The sequence below is a fragment of the Phoenix dactylifera genome, chromosome 7 (genome assembly GCF_051530095.1).
Source record: "Phoenix dactylifera cultivar Ajwa chromosome 7, Ajwa_hap1_PhDact_Kaust_v1.1, whole genome shotgun sequence".
Lineage (NCBI taxonomy): Eukaryota > Viridiplantae > Streptophyta > Magnoliopsida > Arecales > Arecaceae > Phoenix > Phoenix dactylifera.
Genome location: NC_143196.1, coordinates 26,425,430 through 26,453,421, shown reverse-complemented (window position 1 = coordinate 26,453,421; position 27,992 = coordinate 26,425,430). Strand labels below are relative to the sequence as shown.

At 39.3% G+C, this 27,992-nt stretch overlaps 1 protein-coding gene across 1 annotated transcript; it reads right to left on the bottom strand.

The window, feature by feature from the left end:
* Positions 1–1,193: 1,193 nt before the first annotated feature.
* Positions 1,194–24,127, bottom strand: LOC103721895 (ABC transporter G family member 1-like). Its single transcript, XM_088701406.2, has 8 exons — positions 23,685–24,127; positions 23,510–23,589; positions 22,957–23,421; positions 3,839–3,925; positions 3,612–3,740; positions 3,289–3,480; positions 3,112–3,198; positions 1,194–2,036 (listed from the first exon to the last, which is right to left on the bottom strand). The coding sequence occupies exons 1-8, from the start codon at positions 24,088–24,090 to the stop codon at positions 1,389–1,391; spliced, it is 2,094 nt and encodes a 697-aa protein (XP_088557532.2). The 5' UTR covers positions 24,091–24,127; the 3' UTR covers positions 1,194–1,388.
* Positions 24,128–27,992: the final 3,865 nt, after the last annotated feature.

The following is a 27,992-nucleotide window of genomic DNA, read 5'->3' as shown; positions in this document are numbered from 1 at the left end:
GGGGTGTTGAACAAATTATTGGGTATAGCTTATTCTGACACAAGAATCTGATGTTTGGCAACTTATAGGGGATAAAGTGGGGATAAACGCTCTTTATCCCAATTCCAAACATAACCGTAGACTCCTCACCAAGTGATGTCCTTAGCTAAAAGATATTTTTTGGTTCTTCTCAACTTATTTTTTGCAATGTTTATTTGGAGAGCAGTGAATTATACTTGAGCGGGACTTGAACGGATTCGCACCTGGGCTTGAGGAGGAGACATTTGACATCTAGTCCTATATAAGATAAATATGCAAGGGAAAAGTGTTGGTATATACGTTTTGAGTCCAAGTTTGATGACTCAAAATTGTGTAATATAGCCATCAAAATCCAAGTTCACCTGAAAACTTATACCATTAGATTGATATACATGTCAGCTTGGGTCAAAATTTCATCATTTTAACTAATTCAGAGGTAAATACTAGTCAGCGTCCCATGGTTTTCTTATGTGTAGATTGTTGAAACTGATGACCAGTTTTGAGTCGATCAGAGGAGCTTGCTATGGCACCTTAGAGGTCAGTTCCAGGCAGGGGACCTGCCTTTTGTAGTTTCAATTCAAGCTCAGATCACTAGGGATCAACCTCCAGAATTTTTCAAGACTACAAGGAGTCTAGACGACGACGACGGAAAAAAAAAAGAAAAAAAGAAAAAAAAAGAAAACAGAGACACAGGTTATCAGCTAAAGAATCAAATCAAAACATGGACCCAAAGCGTTGCTTAATCTTGTCAGCACTGGTACATCAATGCTATCTAACCCAGTCTCTACCAGAGAGAGAGAGAGAGAGAGAGAGAGAGAGAGAGAGAGAGAGAGAGAGAGAACAATTGTTAGAGCATCAGTCAATGGGACACCTCTAGTTAATGGTGCATTCTCTAAGTCAGAGATGAGAATGCTTGACCGTATATTTTATTTCTTCTACTTCAATTCTTTCAAATTTGTCCTGAATTTTCGTTAGATTAATAAAGATCATACTTGCTGATGAAGAACAATGGGATTTACAGATCATGCATTTGGTTCTGATTGTTTCAGTGCAGTCAAGAGTTACAAATTTTCAGATTTGAGTTATTGCTTCCCTGATTATTGCCTGTGAGTTATCCTTACATGGAGCAAGCGGCATTCTTGCATATGAAACCATACATAAAAACTGCATGCCCGTTCTTGTATATGAGTACATTCATACGAAAAGCCTTAATTTACTACAGAGCAAATATTTTTGATGTGGGATTTCCCTATGAAAAGAAATATACCTATCCATCGACTGAAATATACTTTCCCTCTCATGAGGTATGAAGGAGGTTAAATCAAGTATACTACAGAAGACCACAACTAGACCATTTTAGTGCATGGTACTCACTCTGAGTACCCAGACGACAGCTGCTCCATAACAAGTAGGGCTTTCATCATGGGCTTAACCTTCTCTGTTATCTTTACAATTACCAAGAACAAGACCCTATATAGAATAACCATACCGAATAACACAGCAAGATCAATCCACTTGGAGTAGCCCATTTCAACTTGCCAGAAGCCCCTCAGAATCTCTTCGCCAGTAATGGTGGGAGGCCCCCCTGCTTGGTTGTTGGGGAAAGTCAGACCCAAGAACTCGTTCTTGTAGAAGCCTTGGTTGGCATACTTATGGAAGGCGATGTAGTACATTGGATACCTCCACACAGGCTTGGGGAGGTCGTCGGGCAACCGGAAGAAGCCACCGTTCAGTATCATCACTCCCTGGATTCCAGCCCCGGTTATGATGCCCATCAGGAAGTCCGGGACGATGCTTGCAACGATCATCATCAAGCCCTCCACCAGCATCATGCACATGAAGAGCACCAGAGCGAAGTAGGCAAAGTGATCTATTCTCCTCTGAAGGCCAACAAGGTAGTAGGCCATGGCCCCTGGTGCAACGGAGATGAGAGCCAGGTACGGAATGGCAGAAAGAGTGTTGGCGATCACGAATGCGGTGACGCCATAATGCCCATTCAGTCTTTCTCGTCCAAAGACCTAGAGAATGAAATGGCCATTAACAGTGAAACAAATCTTAATAAACTTAACACTGGTGATTTGTATTTATAGCTGACCTTTTAATAAAAAGAGAGTTTTCATGCAGCATCAAAGTGATCAAAAGATTATATTTTTTCGCTTGAAAGGACCTAAAGATCCATGTGATGTTATGATAATGCGAAAGTAAATAATAGTAAAAGCAGCAGTAATAATCTATAATTGTTGCTAAGATTACAAAAACAAAAGAAAGAAAAGTTTAGTACCAAAATTAAGAAAAAACTCTTGTCTCTTGTTAGGCATGCACCTGGACCTAAATGATATTGCTCCAATTAGATAAAAAGAACAAAAGTTTAGCACTAAAGTTGACAAAAAAAAACTCGTCTCTTGTTAGGCATGCGCTTGGACCCAAATGATACTGTAATAATAAAGAATCAGGCCGTAAGGCAATCTGCACCAATGATTGGTATCAGTAAAGTTAACAAAAAAAAACTCTTGTTTCTTGTTAGGCATGCGCTTGGACCCAAATGATACTGTAATAATAAAGAATCAGACCATAAGGTAATCTGCACCAATGATTGGTATTTATGGCTAATCTAGTTCTTTTATCATGATGCTATATGACTATTAACGAAAGCATGTGTTGCAAGTGTCCATAAAAGAAGGCTAATTGATCAGAACTTTTGACATGCAATATGTGCTTGGCGAAACTTATAGGGCCAGTTTTGATATTCGTACAAGATTGGACTGAAAATCTTGTTGGAATCAGAGCTGTTGGCCTATCTAGCTTGAATTTTTTGAGAGCCTATCAAAATCTAGTCCAAATCCTAGCCTTTAGCTTACATGAAGGAAAAACAAAAACTTATAGAGATTTTTTTTCTTCTTCCCATTGGATATGGGCTAGATGGGATTTGGTTGATACGGGCCATGCTTAAATGAATGGTCCAGTCCACAAATCTTGTAAAAATTTAAGCCCAATTCTGTAAGAAACATGCCTATAGAGTCTTTTAGTTTGCAAGTACCTATGGATCGTTAACAATTCAGATGCATAACTATATCTCGAGAGAAAATGACTAACCTTCATGTCCTCCACAAAAGATGGAAATCCCCCTATTGCCATGAAAGTCAGGAATGCAGCTATGAACATGAGCATAGAACCTCTGGCCTGAAAATTTCAAAACCAGCATTACATGATGATACGTATAAAAAAGCATTAAAATGGCCTTTGAGTTCATAAGGGAATACACCAACACACCTGAATTGAACCATAAGTATGGCCGACATCATGGTATATGGTGCCTCCACAGAGGCAGAGCGCAATATAAATGGCAAATCGCAACCAGTAGTAGCCCAAATCTCTATACATGTTCATAAAGGACCTTCTAGTGAGGACCAGGGACTGAGTTAAGAAGCTAGCTTGACTTCCTTTCTTCACCAGAGCTCCTCCCTTTCCAGAAAAGGTAATACAAGTAAAATTAGAACATGAGATAAAACTATATATAAGGGATTGCGCTAAGTGATGTTCTTTGAATAACATCACGAACGAACGGACAAGTACTAATCCAAGATCGTGATTACCCTTCCACGTATCTCTGCAATTTGTTGAGCTACTTGTTGTGAAATAGTGGAGGACTTATAAGATTTCACAAGGGTCTCAATTACTTCAGCAGTGGTTATTTGCTGGACTTCAGGGCCTTCTTCGATATCCTGTTGGAAGGAATCATAGAAACATCGTCGAAATTTTACTAGGGCTTCAACTATGGATGATTAGCAAGTAAAAAGCTGTTGGAAGTGATGCTGCATACCTTCTCAAAGTCTTTGTTGATTGTCCTAAGGTAATGATCTGAAGGATTTCGATGAGGTGGACAGGGGAAGCCATTCAAAGCAAAGAACTGAAGAAAAGAGAGTGCAACAAAAATGATGAAGTCACTCGAATTTCAATCTATACTATATTAAAAAGATCATTAGGAGTACTTTGGTTCTGTCAAATTTGTCCATGCAAGTAATAGTATTGGTTTCACGAACAAAATTTTATTATCTAACAATCATGAGTATTGATAGTTTTGGAAATAAAAATGCGAATAATAATTTATTTTATCTAAATCTCATTTCTGATGGTATCTTTGTAATGTTGGATCCCGTTTAATTAAACCCTGATCCCGTTTAATTAGAACCCACATCTTGAAAAGTGTCACTTGTAAATCCTGATAATCAGGAGGGTATTGAGGTAATTGCACGACAGTGAAAGGTTGCCTTAATGGGGGGTGACTCTTCACGGGTGTAACTAACCACAGCGTTTGATCCCTGGAGATGGCTATAAATAGCCAGTTAGACCCTTTCTCTAAAGCACGCATTAGGAGCTCTCTCTCCAGCTAATCTCTGTCCAAATCAAAGCAAATCTCGTTTGATCGCGGCTGCAGATCAGATTACACGCATCTCAAAGTTCAATTCAAGATGGATTTAGCGAGTCAAAATATGGTTTATGATTCATTAACATTAATCATTCCATCAATGGTATCAGATTCATTAACATTAATCATTCCATCAATGGTATAAGAGCGGATCGAGTCTAAAGTAAATCATACCTATTTGATCTGTTAATTTAATCTGCTGGAGAACCCGATGTTATTTAAACATCGAAAAGATTTTTGGCTTCCCGATGTGGGACTAAAAGCCTCTTTCGGGATGAAAGTTTTTGCCCATATTACTTAGAGCAATGAAATATCTTTGTCTGGGCAATATGGGACTAAAACCCTTCACCCTTTCCACACCTCCTTCCACCCCTGTTTAAGAACAGAAGAAGGGAGAGGAGGCAACCACGGCTGCCGCCGCCCACGGCCGCCATGGCCGCCGCCTCCCCGGCTGCCGCTGCGACCCGCCCTGGCGAGCCGGCCGCGGCTGCAAACCGCCGTGGCCACCATGGCTGAAGCAGGTGGAAGGGGAAAGGAGGACTCGGCCGCCGTGGCCTGCAGCCCGCCGCTAAGCGGCCCCGGCCGCTGCTAACGGTGCTGCAGCAAGGCCTGCAGCCGACGACCCTATGGCCTGCGACCGTGGGCTGCGGCCGCACCCTGCGGCCGAACCCCGCGACCGACCCCGGCCTCCAGCCCCGCCCTGCGGCTGCCCCCGCGGCCTGCGGCCGTGCCTACAGCCGGCTGCGGCGGTTGCGCCGCCATTGTTTAGGAGAGAAGGGGCCACTGGTTTTGGCCCCCTTCTCCTCCTTTCGCTTGGGAAGAAGATGAATAGAAATGGATTTCGGATTTTCTAAACCCGCAACCCGAATCCGGTTAATAATAATAAAAAAAAGGTGAAGGGATTAATAGGTTTCGAGTTATTGGGTCTCGGCCCGCAACCCGAAATCCGAATTCTTTTGACTAAACTGTGCATTTTGCAGTTAAACCCCTGACAATATGTTATTCTGAAAAAGGGGCATAAGAAATTCATATATGGTCCCCAGCTGAAAGTTGAATTATCAAAAGGGTCCTAAAATATATTATGTGGTCCCTTTGCTAAAGTTTCATTACAGAACAGTACTTTGACAATTATGTATTATTCTATGTAATAAATTTATTGCATAAATGATCAATTTATATGCTTTCTTATGATGATACATGATTGTTTATATTATTCATATTTTCATGATAAAAGGGTGATGTATGCATGAGACGAGCCAAAGCATCTTATGTAGGAAAAGACATAAAAATGATTAAATTTTTTACATATTTGTGGTGACAAGCCAAAGCATCCCATAAATTTTAGAATGCTTTAATTTAATTTAATTAATAAAGAGTTTTTTATCACCATCTCATGAAATTGAATAGTTGCATCATATATAATGAACCGGCCCCAAAGGGAAGTCATTATACAAAGTTAATGATGGGATGAAATAATGTTATTAGTATGATATTTATGATGAAATCTTGTTGCCCAAAGGCCTTGAATTCTTCATTAATATTAAACAATATCTAGTAAAATTTTATCCATTGAATAATGGTGTCTAAGAAAAGCTTATCAAAAAGGCATACATGCCTAAGAAAGGCTGGTACTTAAGTAAGCCTAGTTCTCCACCACTGATCTGAAGCTGATCTGGCTGTTATTTTTTGGATTTTTCCAACTAGATATATAAAGTTCATTAAATATCATACTTAATGCATTAGTTTTGTCGTAAAGGGGTAAATCATGTAAAGTTAATTTTGATTTACTCACTAAATTGCTAATATGGGTTAGTGATTTAGATAAGATTTTAGCGTACTTATAGCATGTATATTGATAGTAAGCTTATGTTTTGCAGCTTTGTTTCCGACAGTTTTTTCACAATTCACATCATGCATTCCAATACTTAATGGTTCAAATTTATCGGAATGGAAAGAAAGACTGACATTTATTTTAGGATGCATGAATATTGATTTGGCACTTCGTGAGGATATGCCACCCGTCCCCACGGAGGAAACTACGCCAGAGGAGAAAAAGTTGTATGAGAGGTGGGAGCGATCAAACCGCTTAAGTCTTTTACTCATATAAAATCATATCTCTAGAAAGATAAGGGGCTCAATTCCTGATTGCAAAACTGCAAAAGAATTTTTAATAGCAGTAGAAGAGCAATTTGTGAGTTCAAAGAAAGTCCTAGCCAGCACCTTAATATCAAGGTTTGCTTCCTTAAAGTATAATGATAGTGATGGCATACGCGAGCACATTATGGAATTACGTGACATCGCTGCCCAATTAAAATCATTGGAAGTAGACATGTCTGAGACTTTTCTTGTACACTTTGTTCTTAATTCTCTGCTTATGGAGTATGCACCATTTAAGATCTCATACAACACACATACAGAAAAAATGGACTATGAATCAACTTCTAGCCATTGTGTTGATGAGGAGCAGAGAATAAGACAAGAGAGGCAAGAGCGTGTTTATCTCACCTCTCATAAGGAAAAAGAACATAAAGAGGTCGGCGGTACCAGTCATCATATTCCTGTCAAGAAGAAGAAAATGAAAATGTCAGCTAAAATGACTGACAAAAAGCAAATAAAGTGCTTTTTCTGTAGGAAACAGGGACATTTGAAAAAGGACTGCACCAAGTACAAGAAATGGCTCGAAAAGAAAGGTACTTCTCTTTTCTTAGTGTGTTATGAATCAAATTTTATTGATGTACCTCATAACACATGGTGGATTGACTCTGGTGCTACTATCCATATATGTAAAACTTTGCAGGGATTGTTGAACAAAAGAATTCCAACGGAAAGTGAACGAAGCATCATAATGGAAAATAAGATGCGTTCACATGTGAAAGCTGTTGGAACGTTCAAATTGACCTTAAATACTGGCCATATTTTGTATCTAGAAAATACCTTCTATGTACCTGGATTTTCAAGAAACTTGATATCTGTTTCTAAACTTACTTCCTTTGGATATACCGGTTCATTTGGATGGTCATTTGTAAACCTTTTCTTGAATAATATTATTGTTAGTAATTGCTTGTTAGGGGATGGTTTATTCAAATTAGACCTTGATACATCCTTTGAGCTATGCCTTTTATCCCTGCAAAATAAAGAACATTATGGATTAAAATGTAGCATGATGAACGAAAATTCCTCTATGTTATGGCACCGAAGATTAGGTCATATCTCCATAAAAAGAATCAAGAGATTAGTAAATGATGAAATTTTACCAACTCTTGACTATGGTGATTTTGAAACTTGTTTAGACTGCATCAAGAAAAAGCAGACTAACAAGTTTAAGAAAGGTGCCATAAGAAGGACAAATTTATTGGATCTCATACATACAGATATATGTGGGCCTTTTTCGACCCCATGTTTTACTGGTCATAAATATTTTAACACCTTTATTGATGATTACTCACGCTATGGATATCTCTACTTGTTGTATGACAAGGCTAAGGAATTAAATGCTTTTAAGCTTTTCAAAACAGATATAGAGTTACAACTTGATAAAAAGATTAAAGTTGTGAGATCAGGTAGAGGTGGTGAATACTACGGTAGGTATACTGAAATTGACAACATTTAGGTCCATTTGCTCGATTTCTTCAAGAGCAAGGTATAGTTGCACAATACACTATGCATGGTACTCCTAATCAAAATGAAGTTGCGGAAAGAAGAAACCGAACATTAATGGAGATGGTAAGAAGTATGATTAGTTACTCAACTCTCCTAATTTCTCTGTGGGGTGATGTCTTAAAAACTGCTGCGTATATTCTAAATAGGGTTCCTACTAAAGCTGTCCCAAAAACACCCTATGAAGTTTGGACAGGTAGGAAATCTAGTTTAAGACATCTACACATTTGAGGGTGTCAAGCTGAGGCAAGGGTGTACAACCCATAAGAGAAAAAGTTGGACTTTAGAACCACTAGTTGTTATTTTATTGGTTATCCTGAAAAGTCCAAGGGATACAGATTTTATTGTCCTAATCATACTTTGAGGATTGTGGAGACAAGAAATGCTAGATTTCTTGAAAATGACCAAATCAATGGGAGTATAAAACCTCAAAAAATTAATTTTGAGGAAAAGCAAACTCCGTATGGTGTGCGAGATTCAAATAAGCAGCCAGTGATTCCTCCACCTATCATTAATAATGATTTAGAGGAGGATGAGTCTACTATTAATGTTCCACTTAAATCTGTGCCAATTATCACTGAAATATTGCTTCTCCACCTATAGAACCAGTGGATCAAGAAGCAACTTTAAGAAGGTCATCAAGGGTAAGGAGATCTCCAATTCCACCAGATTATATAGTATACCTTCAAAAAAGCGATTATGACATAGAGAATATAGATGATCCAATAAATTTCTCACAAGCCATAAATTCAGTAAATTTCTCCAAATGGCTAGATGCTATGAAAGATGAAATAGATTCTATGGCTAAAAACAATGTTTGGAATCTAGTTGAACTACCTCCTGGGCTACTGCAGTACGCTGCAAATGGGTTTTTAAAACCAAAAGAGACTCCAAGGGCAAGGTGAAGCGACATAAGGCTAGACTTGTTGCCAAAGGATTTACTCAAAAGGAGGGTCTTGATTATCATGAGACCTTCTCTCCAGTTTCAAAGAAGGACTCTTTAAGGATAATTATGGCTTTGGTAGCTCATTTTGACTTAGAGCTGCACCAAATGGATGCGAGAACTGCATTTCTTAATGGAGATTTAGAGGAAGAAGTTTACATGAAACAACCTGAAGGTTTTGTTTCAGAAGGTCAGAGTCAAAAAGTTTGCAAGCTAAATAAGTCTATATATAGACTCAAGCAATCATCTCGACAGTGGTATCTTAAGTTCAATAACGTCATTTCTACATTTAGCTTTGTAGAAAACATTGTTGATAGATGTATTTATCCTAAGATCAGTGGGAGTCGATTTATTTTTCTAATTCTATATGTAGATGACATTTTGCTTGCTAGTAGTAATTTGGCATTGCTTAGAGAGACTAAGCAATTTCTCTCCAGTAATTTTGATATGAAGGATATGGATGAAGCCTCATATGTCATCGGTATTGAGGTTCATAGAGATAGATCTAAACAAAAAGTTTATCTATCTCAAAAAGCCTACATTAAGAAAATGTTGGAGAGATTTTGTATGAAAAATTTCAAACCAAGCCCAGTGCCTATTACTAAAGGCGAAAAGTTTAGCCAATCACAATCTCTGAGGAATGAAATTGAAAGGGAGCATATGAAAGCATTTCCATATGCTTCACTAATTGGGACTTTAGTGTATGCTCAAGTCTGTACCAGACCTGATATAGCATATGTTGTGGGATTACTGGAGAGATTTCAAGCTAATCCAGGAATGGAACATTAGAGAGCTGCAAAGAAAGTATTGAGATATCTTCAAGGAACTCAAGATCATATGCTCACATACAACAAATCCGATCTCTTGGAGATCATTGGATACTCAGACTCTGACTTTGCGGGATGTCCAGATAGTAGAAAATCAACATCAGGTTATATTTTTCTACTAGCTGGTGTTGCAGTCTCGTGAAAAAGTTCGAAGCAAAAGATGACAGTTGCTTCAACAATGGAGGCTGAGTTATTAGCATGCTATGATGCAGTTACACAGGCTATTTGGTTGAGAAACTTTATCACGGGCCTACAGATCGTGGACACTATTTCAAGATCCATAAAGTTATATTGTGATAATTTAGTAGCAGTTTTCTCAATAAAGAATAATAAGATATCTAATGAAAATAAGCACATGGAGGTGAAATATCTTGTTATAAAGGAAAAATGTGATAACCATAAAATTTCACTTCAATACATCAATACTGTGCTTATGTTGGCAGATCCTTTGACCAAAGCAATAGCCCCGGAATTGCATAAGGAGCATGTAGGTCAAATGGGCCTTTTCTGTATAAATTAATTGATGTATTATTGCGCACATTGCAGATGGTTGTAAATCACATTTATTGTATTTTCTGCTTTAATGAATTCATATGGTTTATGCATACTATGGTAGCAAAAATTGTGACCAAAGAATGGATTTCATGAGAAGTTCATTCATAAGGGTTTGGTTATGATGGTTTAGTAATATAGTGATTATGAAAGGTTATACGTCAATAAAATAGGTGTTATTTCCGCCATGGTTCGTATTATTATTCTCAAAGTAGTCAAACATAAAGTTTGCCCAAATTGATATCAGAATAGAAAGAACACGCGTATAAAGATTATAAAATTCAAGTGCTAAGGATATTTCACTTGTCAATATGGTCCAAGTGGGAGAATGTTGGGATCCCCTCAAGTTGTGGCCCATATTGACAAATGACGTCAATATGGTCCAAGTGGAAGAATGTTGGATCCCGTTTAATTAAATTCTGATCCCGTTTAATTAGAACCCACATCTTGACAAGTGTCACTTGTAAATCTTGATAATCACAAGGGCATTGAGGTAATTGCACGGTAGTGAAAGGTTGCCTTGATGGGGGGTGACTCTTCACGGGTGTAACTAACCACGGCGTTTGGTCCCTGGAGAGGGCTATAAATAGCCTGTTAGACCCCTTCTCTAAAACATGCATTAGGAGCTCTCTCTCCAGAAGATCTTTCACTAATCTCTGTCCAAATCAAAGCAAATCTCGTTTGATCACGGCTGCAGATCAGATTACACGCATCTCAGAGTTCAATTCAAGATGGATTTAGCGAGTCAAGGTATGGTTTATGATTCATTAACATTAATCATTCCATCATGTAATGCTCCAAATTCATTTTTTTTTTCTATCCTAACTTATTTACAACAAAATTATTTCTTCCCTATCTCTATCTCCCTCTGACAACCTTTTACGATCTAACTTCATTCCATTTTAAATTTAATTCTTTTATTTTTTTAATATTATTTATTTTTTGTTACTAAATGCGTACCACTCATACCTATATGCTAGTTTACCTAAAAACAAAATTTCTCTCTTTATTGTAGTCTAACTTTGACATTTACATGAGAAAATATATCACAATTGATTCCATGCCATTGTTATAATAGCTACTCACAAACTTCTATGTTCTCTTTAATTTTACGAAAAACCTGTACAAAGTATGTGCTTGATTATCATGCTGTTTTTCTTATGCTCAAGCAAAGCCTAATCAACGCCATATACGTAATTCTTTATGTGGTATATGAAATATATAATGGTGAAGCAAACCATGTTATATATATTGGGATCATATACAAGCAAGTCAAACATATGACATGTTAATTCCTGATAAGGAGAATATCCTGTATCCATGTTACATACTTGCATATGAATATATGTGTATATGCAGAAACCCAAACATATGTACATACATACATATATATATACATGCTTCATCTATCTATCTATCTATCTATTTGTTTTATATATATATATATATATATTTTGTCACATGTAATTGGTAGGTAAGTATATACTTATGAAAGATTATATGCTTTGTTTTATATTGTACACAGCTCTATGTTGCCATAGACTGGTATAGAAAAGGGATAATGAGGATGATAGTGTTATTTTGATGATTAACAAGCAATTATCTAGAGTATATTATAAGTTAAATTGATACTTCATTTATAAGTTCATTACTCTCAGTATATTTATATGAATTGATATAGATACATGTCTTTGTTCATTTGAATGAATCTAACCTTGAGATGCAGCAAAGTGTAGATTGAGTCGACCCAAAGGATGATTGGGTCGACCCCGGCACATCAAGAAGTCATTTGGCACACTTCTGCATAATTGGCACAGATGAACAGTGAGTTGGGTCGACCCAAGGTAAGCATGAGTCGACCCAAACTTCAAGAACCTCAAAACATGAAAGAAATATGTTCTCTGGATTTACTGAGAGGGTCGACCCAAACAGTGGTTGAGTCGACCCAAGCTTGAGTCGACCCAAACCCTGAGAGGGTCGACCCAAAGGCAAGACAGAAAGGCAGACAGAAAATGATTCTCTGAAATTACTGAGAGGGTCGACCCAAGAAGAAGTTGCGTCGACCCAAGTGAACTTTGAGTCGACCCAAAGAATGGTTGGGTCGACCCATGGGAAGGAAGGCTGAAATTTCAAGTTTTTGTGTTTTCTGAGAGGGTCGACCCAAGGAATGTTTGAGTCGACCCAAGTGAAAGTTGGGTCGACCCAAGGACAGGTTGAGCCGACCCAAACACGGACTGAAGCATAACGGCTAGTTCTGCAGATGTACTTTTTGGCCTTCCCAAGGTCAGTAACGGCTAGTTTTTCAAATCTAACCATTGGGGCTTGTTCAAAAGATGTGGAAAGCTATTTAAAGGGGCACTATTCATCAGATAGAATAACTTTTGAAAGAGATATCAAAGAGTACACAAGAAAACAAAAGTGCCCTAATCTTCTTCATTCAAGTGCTTCATTCAAGAATCAAAGAAAGGGGTTGAGCAGATTCAAAGAGTCATCAAGAGCTCCATCCTCCCTTGAAGAGTGAAGCATCCTTGACAAAGAAGAGCAAAGCCACTTCAAAGCGATAAATACTTTCTAACTCTTCTTTAGTTAATATTGTTTCATTTGCTCATTTAGGAGTTTGAATCTTTCTTTTTGTTTGTCGAACTATTTGTAAAGGTTCGTTGGTGAACCCGTAAAACCAACAAAGGTTTTTGGTGAACCCGGAAAACCAAAGTGTAAAGGTTCGTTGGTGAGCCCGCAAAACCAACAAAGGTTTTTGGTGAACCCGGAAAACCAAAGTGTATAGGTTCGTTGGTGAGCCCATAAAACCAACAAAGGTTTTTGGATTGTGAGTCCGGAAAACAATCCAACTGTAATCCGCGAGATTATAGTGAATTCCCAAGGGGTCGCTTGGGGAGTGGACGTAGGTGCTAAGGAGAGCACCGAACCACTATATATTGTTGTGTTTGTGTTGTGCTTGTGTTTACATTTATTCTTGCATTATCTTCCATCTTTGTTCTAGTTTAACTCATTCAAATAATCTAAGAAAGCAACCACCGCACTTAATTAAGAAAGCTTTTAAAACACCAAAATTGAGAAGAAACCAATTCACCCCCCCTCTTGGATTGTCACCTTGGGCAACAAGTGGTATCAGAGCGAGGTGCTCTAATAGTGCTCATTGATCTAACAATCAAGAGTTAAAGATCATGACAACCCAAGTGGGATGCTCTATGAGTGAGGGGCAATCCACAAATAGACCACCTCTATTTAATGGCACAAACTACACTTATTGGAAAGCTAGAATGAGGATATTCATTCAAGCTTCAGACTATGAACTGTAGCAAATCATCACTAGAGGATCTCAAACACCCATACTTAACATAGAGGGCACTATCATACCCAAACCAGAAATGGATTAGAATGAAAGTGATAGAAGACTAGCACAGTTAAATGTAAAAGCTATAAATATGCTTTACTGCTCATTAGATGTTAATGAATTTAATAGAATATCTACTTGCACTACTGCCAAAGAAATTTGGGACAGACTTGAGGTCACACATGAAGGGACCAATCAAGTTAAGGAATCAAAGATAAACATATTAGTACACAAGTATGAATTGTTTAAAATGGAACCTACCGAGTCCATAACTGATATGTTTACTCGTTTTACTGACATTATAAATGGGCTTAAGAGTTTAGGAAAGTCTTATTCTAACTCTGATTTGGTGCGAAAAATTCTCAGGTCTCTACCAAGGAATTGGGAGGCCAAGGTAACCGCTATTCAGGAAGCAAAGGACCTCAACACACTGCAGTTAGAGGAGCTTCTAGGATCACTCATGACCCATGAGTTGACAATGAGACAAAATTCAGAAGATGAGGTCAAGAGAAGAAAGCCCATTGCCCTAAAGACTACCACCCCTAAACAACTAACTGAATCGGAAGATTCAGATGATGATGAAGAAATTGATGAAGAAGGGATGGCTGTGCTTGGGAGAAAATTCAGAAAATTCATGAGAGGTAAGAATAGATTCCATAAAAAAAAACCCTTCCTTAAAGGTAACTCAAGCAAAGAAAAGGGTAAGGACAAAGAAAAGGAAAAAGAAATTCTCATTTGCTATGAGTGTAACAAACCCGGGCATTATAAGATAGATTGCCCAGATTTGAAGTGGATGGCAAGAAAGTTGAAAAAGAAGAATTTCATGGCTAAATGGAGTGAAAGTGAGGAATCAAGTTCGGAGGAGGAAGATCATCAAGAGACGGCCCAAATGTGTCATATGGCCAATGACGATGAGGTAGATTCTGAACTTGACTGTGATTTTACTGTTGATGAATTACATGATGCATTCTTAGAACTCATGGAAGAACATAAGAAAGTAATTAATAAAAATAAAGCTCTAAAAGAAGAAAATCAATCTCTCATTAAAGATAAGTTAAAATTGTCTCATAACTATGAAACATTAAGTAGGAAACTTACAAATGAAACCAAGAATCTAATTGCTGAAAATATTAAGTTAAAAGAAGATGCTGAAAAATATAAATCCTTGGTAGATAAATTTACTCTTAGTTCTACCAAATTAAATATGATTCTTGATAGCTAAAAAGCTGTATATGATAAGGCCGGTTTAGGATATAGAACGAATAGGAAACAAAAATTCTTAAAGAACATTTTTGTAAAAGTTAAAAGTGAAAATATTACTTGCTATTGCTGCAATAAGTTAGGACATAGAGCATATGAATGTAACTTTAGAAAGTCCAGTCAAAACAAGTTAAGTTATAATCAAAAGATTAAATTCAAGAAAGTTTGGATTCCAAAAGGAACATGGAGTACTAACCCTAAAGGATCCAACTTAGTTTGGGTACCTAAAGTTTCTTCTTGATCTTGATTGCAGGTGTGTCTTGCAGCTGATAAAGTGGAAAAACGATGGTATCTAGATAGCGGCTGTTCAAGACACATGACCGGTGACGAAGATCAATTTGTCACCTTGGAATCAAAGAAGGGTGGAGTAGTAACCTATGGAGACAATGGTAAAGGACATATCATTAGAAAGGGTAAAATTTTCATTGCTCCATCTATTTTTGTAGAAAATGTCTTATTAGTTAAGGATTTGAAACATAACCTTCTTAGCATAAGTCAATTTTGTGATAAAGGGTTTAAAGTTACATTTGAAGCATCTGTATGCATAATCACTAATCCTAAAGATAATAGCATTGTACTTGTAGGACAAAGGCAAAGAAATATTTACTTAGTAGATCTTCATGAGTTAGGCAAGAAAAATGGTTTATGCTTAATTACTAATGAAGAAAAGAAAAATGAAACTAGTTGGCTTTGGCATCGAAGATTAGGACATGCTAGTATGGAATTAATATCAAAACTAGTTAAGAAGGAATTAATAAAAGATGTGCCAAAACTGATCTCTGAAAAGGACAAAATATGTGGACCATGTTCATTGGGAAAACAAACTAGATCATCTTTCAAATCGAAGAATGTAGTATCAACAACTAGACCATTTGAACTCATACATATGGATTTATTTGGACCTACTAGAACTACAAGTTTAGGAGGGAAGAAGTATGGACTAGTCATTGTTGATGATTTTTCAAGGTATACATAGGTTTCATTTTTGGCACATAAGAATGAAGCATTTTCAGAATTTTTGAAACTATATAATAATATCATAAATGAAAAGAAACTCACCTTAGTAGCAATTCGAAGTGGTCATGGTACGGAATTTGAAAATCAACACTTTGAAGAATTTTGCACTAAAAATGGAATATCACATCAATTTTCAGCACCTAGAACGCTTCAACAAAATGGGGTTGTTGAAAGGAAAAATAGGACATTGGCAGAAATGGCACGCACAATATTGTGTGAGTCAAATATTCCAAAGTACTTTTGGGCTGAAGCTATAAACACTGCTTGCCATATTCTAAATCGAGTTTTAATACGACCAATAACCAAGAAAATCCCTTATGAACTTTGGAAAAATAAGAAACCTACTGCAAAATATTTTAAAGTATTTGGATGTAGATGTTTCATCTTAAACAATGGCAAGAAGGATCTAAGCAAATTTGATGCCAAGTCAGATGAAGGTATCTTCTTAGGATACTCCACATCTAGCAGGGCATACAGAGTATTCAATAAAAGAACCTTAGTGGTGGAAGAGTCAGTCAATATTATATTTGATGAGTCTGATAGTGAGTCTGCTAGGAAAGAAAATACTGTTGATGATGATACAGGAATTATCGACTTTGAAAAGTTGAAAATTGATGACGTGCCAAATCAAGATAAGGGAGATGATTGCGTGCCACCACAACCCCAAGACGTGCCAAAAGAATGGAGGTATGCACATGGACATCCTAAAGACTTAATCATTGGTGATCCATCTCAAGGGGTAAGAACTCGATCATCTCTTAGAAATTTAAATGATTATCTTGCTTTCGTTTCACAATTAGAACCTAAGACTTATGAAGAGGCTGAAAAAGATACTAACTGGATAAATGCCATGCAAGAAGAATTAAATCAATTCAAAAGAAGTAATGTATGGACATTAACTGAAAGACCAAAGCATAATTCAGTAATTGGAACAAAATGGGTATTTAGAAATAAATTAGATGAAAATGGATTAGTTATAAGAAATAAGGCTAGACTTGTAGCTAAGGGATACAATCAAGAAGAAGGAATAGATTTTGATGAGACATTTGCTCCTGTAGCTAGATTAGAGGCTATTAGATTACTTCTAGCATTTGCATGTTTCATGGATTTCAAATTATATCAAATGGATGTGAAGAGTGCATTGTTAAATGGTATTATTGAGGAGGAGGTATATGTAGAACAACCTCCAGGATTTGAAAATTATGAATTGCCAAATCATGTGTTTAAATTACATAAGGCATTATATGGATTAAAGCAAGCACCTAGGGCTTGGTATGATCGACTAAACAAATTTCTGCTTAATAACGATTTTTGTAGAGGAAATGTAGATAAAACTTTATTTCTCAAAAGAAAGGACAAAAATCTATTAGTGGTACAAATATATGTAGATGACATAATCTTTGGTGCCACTAATGATACTCTGTGCAAAGAATTTGCTGATTTAATGCATGGAGAATTTGAAATGAGTTTGATGGGAGAACTAAGCTTCTTTCTAGGATTACAAATCAAACAAACCAAAGAAGGTATTTTCATTCATCAAACTAAGTATACAAAGGAAATACTGAAGAAGTTTGGGAATGAAAATCATAAGGGAATTGGCACTCCAATGAATCCTACTAGTAAGCTAGATAAAGATGAAAAAGGGAAGAGTGTTGATATTAAGCTCTATAGAGGACTATTTGGATCCTTGCTCTATCTTACTGCTAGTAGACCCGACATTGTATTTAGTGTAGGAATATGTGCTAGATACCAATCCGATCCTAAGGAGTCACACTTAAGTGCTGTTAAGAGAATCCTTAGATATTTAAAAGGAACTACCAATATAGGATTATGGTACTCGAGAGACTCCTGTCTAGATTTGCTTGCATATTCAGATGCTGATTTTGCCGGATGCAAATTAGATAGAAAGAGCACAAGTGGCACATGTCAATTCTTAGGAAATAACTTAGTATCATGGTTTAGTAAAAAGCAGAATTCAGTGGCACTTTCCACAGCTGAAGCTGAATATATAGCTGCTGGCAGTTGTTGTGCTCAAGTATTATGGCTTAAACAACAACTAGAGGACTATGGAGTTAAGGTAGACAATATTCCTATTAGATGTGATAATACTAGTGCCATCAATCTTACTAAAAATCCAGTTCAGCATTCTAAAGCCAAACACATAGAAATAAGGTATCACTTTATTAGGGATCATGTGCAAAATGGAAATGTATGCATTGAGCATATATGCACTGAAAAACAATTAGCCGACATATTTACAAAACCATTGAGTGAAGATAGATTCTGCATGCTAAGGAGGAAATTAGGCATATGTGATCCTTTTTATTGAAGAAATATAAAAGGGAGCTAGTAGTCTCATGATACATTCCTCTAACTTCAAAAATCCCATGAAACATGAGTCAAATTTGTTATCTATAGATTCCTTACTCATGTATCATTGTCCCATAAAGAGTTTATAAGGATTGGAAGCAAGGAAAACTTTTTAGAAGCAAAAAGGAAGAGAAAAGAAAAAGTCTGCACTTGGGTCGACCCAACCCAGAATAGGGTCGACCCAACGTTGAGTCGACCCAAGAAAAATCTTGAGTCGACCCAACGTCGGGACCCCACTATTAAAAGGGGACCCGAGAGCATTTCTAGGACACTGTTTGCCCTTTGTCTTCTTCCGAAAAACCTAGTCCCCACTCTCCAATCTCCACTAAACTCCTCCAAACAGTAGATTTCCTTAAGATCTTGGAGAAATGGGACCCAAACGAGCCGTAGCCAAGAGATCCGGAAGAGTCACACGGATCCAACGGGAGGAAAGGCAACCTACCGAGCCATCTACGGTGTCTCCACGATGTGAGGCACGTGCGGAGGCCCCTCCTCCTCCTTCCCCCTCAGTGATACTTGCAAGATTTGCGGGGAGGCCGGTTACTACGGGGAGAAGGATCCATTCCGAGTTCTTCAATCAAGAAGGGTTTCGGTTGTGGGAATGGATCCAAAGGCAAGGTTGGGAGTATCTTTGCTCCCTAGATGTGGTGATCTACCCCGGATTGGTTCAGGAGTTCTATGCCTTCCTCAAAACTGGTATGGGAGGGCTTGTTTCGGAAGTTCGAGGGGTTCGAATTCGAGTTTCCGAGGAGAGCTTGAGTGAGCTACTTCATCTACCCTGCATAGGAGCCACTCCGGAAAAGCCAGAAAACAAAATGAGAGCTCTACAGTTGATCATGGAAAATGAGAACTTCAACTTTTCTACGAAGGTAATAGCTAGTTCTCTTTCCGCTGAAATGAGATTACTGCTCAATATGATAAATAGGATTTTATTTCCAAAGACTGGGAGATTCGATCTCATCACAGAGCGAGATCTAGCAGTGATGGAGTGTATGATTCAGGGGATTCCCCTAAATCTTCCGGCCATGATACTGAGACAGATGAGGAAGGTGATGTGCAGCAACAGGGTATCACTACCTTATGGTATGATACTCACCTTGATTTTTAGACAGCACGATTTAGCTCTCGAGGAGGAGGCATCCAAGAGTCTACATCATACTGATACATACACTGCACGGACACTTATACGCATGGGATATGAGAAAGTGAACGGGCAGTGGATTCACACTGGAGCAGGCATTCAGGGTGAGGCACCAGAGGGAGATGCACCAGAGGATGAGGATGAGGAGCATATGGATCATCCTACTGCACCCTCAGAGGCTGGACCATCGTCATCCGTTCCTCCGACAAATACGGATGAGTTCTGGAGCAGGATGACTGAGCTCATGTCAGCTCAGGCGAGGACTATCACTGACGGACTGACGAGCCGATTGGACGCCCGATTAGACGTCATGTCTGCTGAGATCAGTGATCTGAGGCAGCAGATTGGAGCACTCCGGAGAGAGAGAGACCCATGGACCATCTGTGCCACAGGCTGCTGAGTCAGAGATTTTGGCACAGAGTCATCCAGCTCGTCGTGCTCCACGCCAGACACAGTCTCACCAGGCTCGGCCTCCCCTCGCCACGTACACTAGGAGGATGAGGACTAGATTCCAGCCGTTAGAGTCTCCCTAGGTTGATCTTAGCATCTATGTTTAGAGCCTAGGCTAGATATCTAGTTCTCATATGTATCTTGCTTTTATCATGTATCTTTAAATCTTAATTAAGGAACATTGTATCTGTTTTTTGTTTTTGGACATGAATGTATGAAAATATTCCTATTTTGATCAATGAAGTTTGAAGTTTGTTGTTTATTGCATCTTTCCCATGTATCTTTTTGATGATAACAAAAAGGAGGAGAAGTAAAGAAAGAGTATTTATTTATTTTAGGAAGTAAAGAAAGAGTATTTATTTGAGGAGAAGTAAAGATCTTAGGTGAGAAGTAAAGATTTTGTGTAGATTAGATAAAGCAACAAAAAGGGGAGAAGTAAAGATATCTTTAGAGTAAGTAAAGAAAGAATAATAAGAGCAAAAGTAAAGAAAGTTAAAGAAAGGAGAAGTAGAGAAAAAGAAATAAGAATTTATGCAAGAAAAGAGAAATAATTGGACAAACAAATTAAAAATCATATAAGAAAGCTTATACATCTAAGGGGGAGCAATTTGTAACAATGAAATTGATTAAATCAAAAATTTTCTATCAAATTTCAGAATTTGGCACATATAAATTCAGAATTTGGCACGCACCTCTCGCACCCCGATACATAACCTGAAACTCATATTATATCTCAAATTTTTGAAGTTTCATTGCTAATAAATTATAAATGAAAGGGGGGAGCAATTCAAAGAGTCAAATTGGCAACATTTAAATAATATAGGGGGAGATTTCACTCTTATATATGAAAAGTTGAAATTCAGCAATTTAAACCCTTTTATAAACTGTTTTTAAAGACAAGTATCAATAGGCTTATACTCTTTATTTTGTAATCATCAAAAAGGGGGAGATTGAGGATGATAGTGTTATTTTGATGATTAACAAGCAATTATCTAGAGTATATTATAAGTTAAATTGATACTTCATTTATAAGTTCATTACTCTCAGTATATTTGTATGAATTGATATAGATACATGTCTTTGTTCATTTGAATGAATCTAACCTTGAGATGCAGCAAAGTGTAGATTGAGTCGACCCAAAGGATGATTGGGTCGACCCCGGCACATCAAGAAGTCATTTGGCACACTTCTGCAAAATTGGCACAGATGAACAGTGAGTTGGGTCGACCCAAGGTAAGCATGAGTCGACCCAAACTTCAAGAACCTCAAAACATGAAAGAAATATGTTCTCTGGATTTACTGAGAGGGTCGACCCAAACAGTGGTTGAGTCGACCCAAGCTTGAGTCGACCCAAACCCTGAGAGGGTCGACCCAAAGGCAAGACAGAAAGGCAGACAGAAAATGGTTCTCTGGAATTACTGAGAGGGTCGACCCAAGAAGAAGTTGAGTCGACCCAAGTGAACTTTGAGTCGACCCAAAGAATGGTTGGGTCGACCCATGGGAAGGAAGGCTGAAATTTCAAGTTTTTGTGTTTTCTGAGAGGGTCGACCCAAGGAATGTTTGAGTCGACCCAAGTGAAAGTTGGGTCGACCCAAGGACAGGTTGAGCCGACCCAAACACGGACTGAAGCATAACGGCTAGTTCTGCAGATGTACTTTTTGGCCTTCCCAAGGTCAGTAACGGCTAGTTTTTCAAATCTAACCATTGGGGCTTGTTCAAAAGATGTGGAAAGCTATTTAAAGGGGCACTATTCATCAGATAGAATAACTTTTGAAAGAGATATCAAAGAGTACACAAGAAAACAAAAGTGCCCTAATCTTCTTCATTCAAGTGCTTCATTCAAGAATCAAAGAAAGGGGTTGAGCAGATTCAAAGAGTCATCAAGAGCTCCATCCTCCCTTGAAGAGTGAAGCATCCTTGACAAAGAAGAGCAAAGCCACTTCAAAGCGATAAATACTTTCTAACTCTTCTTTAGTTAATATTGTTTCATTTGCTCATTTAGGAGTTTGAATCTTTCTTTTTGTTTGTCGAACTATTTGTAAAGGTTCGTTGGTGAACCCGTAAAACCAACAAAGGTTTTTGGTGAACCCGGAAAACCAAAGTGTAAAGGTTCGTTGGTGAGCCCGCAAAACCAACAAAGGTTTTTGGTGAACCCGGAAAACCAAAGTGTATAGGTTCGTTGGTGAGCCCGTAAAACCAACAAAGGTTTTTGGATTGTGAGTCCGGAAAACAATCCAACTGTAATCCGCGAGATTATAGTGAATTCCCAAGGGGTCGCTTGGGGAGTGGACGTAGGTGCTAAGGAGAGCACCGAACCACTATATATTGTTGTGTTTGTGTTGTGCTTGTGTTTACATTTATTCTTGCATTATCTTCCATCTTTGTTCTAGTTTAACTCATTCAAATAATCTAAGAAAGCAACCACCGCACTTAATTAAGAAAGCTTTTAAAACACCAAAATTGAGAAGAAACCAATTCACCCCCCCTCTTGGATTGTCACCTTGGGCAACAGATAACAGCCTTTAATTCTTGTTGCTACCATGCTGTGATTCATCGAATCATGGGCTACTTGCGTTATTTTGTTTCTAGTTTACGGATATATGAATACTAACGTGACTAGACTCTAGTAGTTGTTGGTTAACGTTGGATAAAGGTCATTTGATATTGTGAAAGGCACAAGGTATTTTTTGAAGTTCACAAGGAAAAAAAGCAGCAGCCTAATAGTATAACCTGCTTATAATAAAAGATGACCCATTAGTCCACCCGCCATGGAAAAATAAAAAACATGCAACGCGCTCCGTGACTTTGAAAAAGGTTGTCATTTTCCACCTGAAAGAGAACAGGGTGGCCATTTCTCTCACGTAACCTCATTTTTCTTTCCTTGTTGAGCCGGTTTGGAAGGTCAAGAATCAAGATTCATGGCATGACTCGGACACCTACCTCGCTTGTCGTTGAAGCTAGGCCAAAGTAAACCGTCTTGCCGTAAGCCAGAAGGCAAAGGCCATGAAAGAGCTCAAAAACTTCGCTGCTCGGCTGGTGGATGGCGGCGACGACGGTCATCCCCTCCCGGCGGGCTAGCCTGGCTATCCTGTTCATGACGTGGTACGACGCAGCGCTGTCGAGCCCGCTGGTCGGCTCATCGAGGAAGAGGAGCTTAGGCCTGGTCAGAATCTCCAAGCAGATGCTGACCCTCCTCTTTTGGCCACCACTGATGCCCTTGGAAGCCCATCCCCCTATCCTTGTATCCATGGCACCTCCCAAGCCCATCTCTCGGGTAGTCTCCTCCGCCCTCTCTCTCTTCTCGGCCCTCGACATGGATTCCGGCAGCTGGAGCTGTGCCGAGAAGTACACAGCCTCTCTGACTGTGAGCGTCGTCATTAGTACATCGTCTTGCGTCACATAAGCCTGAGGGAAGATTTACTAACGAGATTTAGTAAACCAAAGAAAGGAAGAAGAGAAAAAAAGAACAGAATTGACGAAAACGCTTTCATACCGATGTCCCGAATGCAAGTTTCTGCTTTTGGCCGTTTATTAAGATTTCTCCCCTTTGGCCTACGTTTGATCCTAATCTTCCTGCATATCCATAAATTTTTAACATAATATCAGAACACAGCGAAAACTTCATGCGATAAATATACAGAGATAACGAGGCTTCATATTTATGTTACCTGCAAGCGTGTCAAGAAGTGTAGACTTGCCACAACCAGATGGTCCCATGATGGCCAAGACCTCACCAGGCCTTGCATAACCATTAAGCCCACGAAGGATTGGGACACGCCCGCCATTGCCATCGGATGCCGAGACACAGAGATCTTCCCAGGTGAGGAAGACACCAGGATTTGTGTGGTTGCTCTCGAGGCCTTCATGGCCAACCATGCCCCAGCTTGGTACCTTCTCTTTGAACGACGTCTTAAACACATCCACCTCCGGCAAGCTCTCGATGCCTCCCGGAGCATCGACGCCGGTCCTCAAGCCATGCATCTCTATGTCGTCTTCCTCGGCGACCCGAGGGCGGAGAGGCCTTGTTGGACTTGGGTTTGGAATCCATCTGGGCACAGAGGAGGGAGAAGCCATTGCAGTTTCGAGCTAAAGGAGAACGCAATAAATAGCCGTGGAGGCCCTGGAAATGTGCATAATTATTACCTGGCCGTGGACGAATTTTTCGAAGTCCGCCAACTAGGACAGGTGGTTTGATCACGGAAACGCATGGTTTGAAGTAAGCATTCGCCTTGCGATTGGACTATTGATTTATTTATCTATTTTCATTAAATGGCTATTAGACTGGTTGGATGCGGAAGGGTGATAGAAAGATACAAGATGCCACGAGAGCATACAAAACCAAACCGCGAACCAAACGAGTCCCTAGTGATGTTATTAGAGCATACCACCACCATTCCCACCTCACAACTCTCAAAAGATATAAGATGTTTTTTTTCTTTTTTTTTGGGTATATCGGCGCCTCACACACAACGAATATGGATGCAGCTTATAAAGTCAGAGAAAAAAAAAATACATAGAAGATGAGACCGGGACGTGGTTAACCCAAACAAAATCTCTAGAATGATATAAGATATAAGTTGCTTTGCGGCATAATGTTTGCACCTCAATGTATCGTGTATGGCGTTAATAGTATTTTGTTATATTCTAGAAATGAATGAGAGCTATCCATCTCCAAGATGGATGATGTGACAACAATCCATGATGATATGAGACTGCGGTACAAAATTCATGTCGAACTCCTCTTAAAATGTTAGAAAACTTATTTAATGAATAAATATATAGAGAAAAGTCTATTAATCTCTTTTCTTTCCTCTCTCTCTCTCTCTCTCTCTCTCTCTCTTCAACTTCTTTCTCATCTTTCATATGTCAGCATACATCCGATGATAATAAAATTTACCGTACGTCTAGTCATAACTCATTAGTTTAACTCTTCATCAACACCTCTCTTCTTCATCACCCTTCTTCTCTTCCAATCGAACCTCGTGACCTCAAATCTACTCAAACTCAAGATCTTAATTATCTTACTATTGATGGCCCCACCCCAACATCGACATTCTTATCTTATCAAAGATGATACCATGAGAAGTAGATTGAGCTCATCGCCACATACACTAAGAAAGTAGATAAAGTACTCAAACCAACAGCTAAGGTATTAAGGAGGCTCATATATGTATGACTATGTATTACCTTGATTTGAGGTGTGTATAAATAAAGTATAAGGTATGCATCAACAAATAAATATGTATCTATGAATATTAGATATTTATCATCATACCAAGAAATATTAGTTGGACATGTACTATATATTAGAAAAGTAACAATGTATAAACTGTATATATAACCTCAATTTTAGGTGTGTCCTAATAAAATATAAGACATGTATTAACAATATGGTATGTATCATTGAATTACTAGATTGTTGTTGGGTCGTCTATCGACCAACAATGATACCGAGGTCTTTTTTTCTTTGATGGAGCCCTAAGTATTATGCTTTTCCTTCCATCCGCTGCCCTAAATATTGATGAGAAAGAGAGGAGAGAGATCCCATTGCATCTCCTCCGCTGAGCAGGATCAGAATAAATTGTTCGAGTTAAATCTTGCTATAATCATCGCTTCCAAATGGGAAAGTGGGAGATTAGAAGGTATTTAATTTCACATAAATCATCTGGATAGGGTGGCAACGACAATGATGCCAGAAAAGGAGAAGGTGGAGTATTCAGATGGTGGGGTAAAAAATGAGATAAAGATCTGAGGGGAGAGTAGCGATGGTGAGGGAGGAGAGAAAGGTGATGAACATTGGTGCCCTTTTTCTTGCGCTAGCTCTCTCTTTGCTTGTTTTATTTTTTTTTTCCATCTCTCTCTCTCTCTTTGTTCAGTTTATGTTATAAGAATTTGCTAAATGATTTTTTCTTTATCTTGTATATGCTTTGGGATCTATGAGATGGGGTATGTGGATGCGCTCACACGTAATGCTGGCTAAATATTATTATTGTACCGCATCTTGATGACAAGTTGGCCAACCTTCAACGGCGGATGGTTCAAAGATTTATCATTTTTTTTGGAACGCGTTCACACAAAACCTGATATATCTTATTGTGTCTTAGAGGTTTCTTTAGAATGAGAGCTGAACTGAGACTTAACCAACCAAAATTCCACATTTGACAACCATGCTACGGTTGCTATTAAACAGTCTTTTATGAGGCCGGTCCCGGGTATTTATTGACGAAGAATGATGTTTTTTAAGAAGATAAGGAACGAACATTCCACTATGAGTTTGTAAAAGTTTGTAGAAGCCTTACATTATAACCTAAGTACGGCACGATTTTTCTAAGCATAAGCTTCCTAGACTATGTTAACATCGTTACCTAAAGCCAAACATTAAAAAATAAATAAAGTCAAACAAGATGGAATCTGTAACTAAAGAAAGACCACATATATACACTAGATGGCACCTAATTAGGTACTATATGTCGAAATTCTCACGGTAAGGTGAGCGTGAAAGGTCATCTCGTATTCTTGTTCTACACGAAGTGGTATATACGAGTTAGGTAAGATTAAATCAAGGTCTGAAGTAACGGTTGTTGTTGGGGGAAAAATGGACTGCCTTAAAATACATGAATGCATCGCCGGCACGTCATGACGAGTGCAACGGCAGCAACCTTCAGAGGCGCCCGACCCCAAGGCGCCCGACCTCAAAGGCGCCGGACCTCAAGGCATCCGACCTCAGAGCTCACAGCCTTGCAGCCTTGATCTCGTCTAAGCTGAGCCCGACCGACCTTCAGTCCGAGGAAGACCCGATCAAAGGGTGAAGCAGACCTCTCCACTCCATTAGGTACCAAGCTCCCCCCTCCTCATCCGGGATCAAATCCCGCGATCTCCGCCTGAGCAACTGTTAGTAATTAAATGCGCATGATTTCTACGGACCTCCAACTTACTTAAAATCTCAGGCTATCCACGGCAACTCGTTGACTCACTCCATCTCGTTCAGTCGCCCACGGTAACTCATTAATGCGCCACTCCATCTCGTTCAGTCGTCCACGGCAACTCATTAATGCACATGGTCTCATACGATCATGACGGTAGCCCATTAATTCTCCCAGTCACATCTCAGGTAACCCTGGAACTCCTCATATAAAAGGGGAATCTCTTCCTCTTAGTGGGGGGGATTCTGGCCTTTGACTTCTATTTACACAGTTTCTATCTCCTTCTCCAAATTAAGCTCCCCTCTGACTTAAGCATCGGAGGGCCGTCGCCGGAAACCCCGGCCACCGGCTTCTTGCAGGATCTCCGGAGGACGCCGCTCCGCCGACGCGCCGCCCGCCGGAGCTCCGCCTTCTCAGCCAGTGGTCGCCTCCGGGTCCAATTTTCAGCAATAGTTGCCGCTAGAGGAAGGGCCCGAGTTGTGACCATGAAGCTAAGAAGCAAAGGAGCCTCTAACGCCTCTCGGCGTCCTGCACTAAGTCCTGGACACTCGGTCCAGAACTCACCACCAAGACCTCCGGCGGATCTGGCCCTCCAAGTCCAGACAGAACAGTTCAACCTCCTGGTGCAGCAAGTTCAAGCCTTGACAGCAGCAGTCCAAGGCCTGCAACGTGTGGAGGCCCCTCTTATGCCGCCTCGACAGGTTCAGGTCCAGTCAGTGCTCCCTTCCGACGGACCGGTGCCCCAAGGCCGAAATCTTCATGGCTCCTCGAGGGCCAACAATGAAGAGCGGTGTTGCTACCAAGATTCGACCCGAGTGTCTCCCCGGAGAGAGCCGCTAGGGAAGAACCAGGATAAAAGGCCACAGTTTTCGGAGGTCGAATCAGCTTCGGGACAACCGGCGCCGGAGCAGACCACCGTGGCAATCCCCCAGGGTGGAAAGCTCGACAAGAAGGTCGAGAAGCTCGAGCGCCAGATTGAGGCGCTTCACAGCCAGAAGGTAAGGCGCGAGAGTGACTTTGAGTTCATTACCAAGTCGCCTTTCTTCCACCAGA

What these genes read in the sequence shown, in the direction of transcription:
- LOC103721895 (XM_088701406.2), bottom strand. Translation starts at nt 24,090, where the DNA reads ATGGCTTCTCCCTCCTCTGTGCCCAGATGGATTCCAAACCCAAGTCCA. An exon ending in TCAACAAAGACTTTGAGAAG is followed by an intron (nt 3,741 to 3,838) that starts GTATGCAGCATC and finishes TCCTTCCAACAG; the next exon opens with GATATCGAAGAAGGCCCTGA. An exon ending in ATACTTATGGTTCAATTCAG is followed by an intron (nt 3,199 to 3,288) that starts GTGTGTTGGTGT and finishes TGAAATTTTCAG; the next exon opens with GCCAGAGGTTCTATGCTCAT.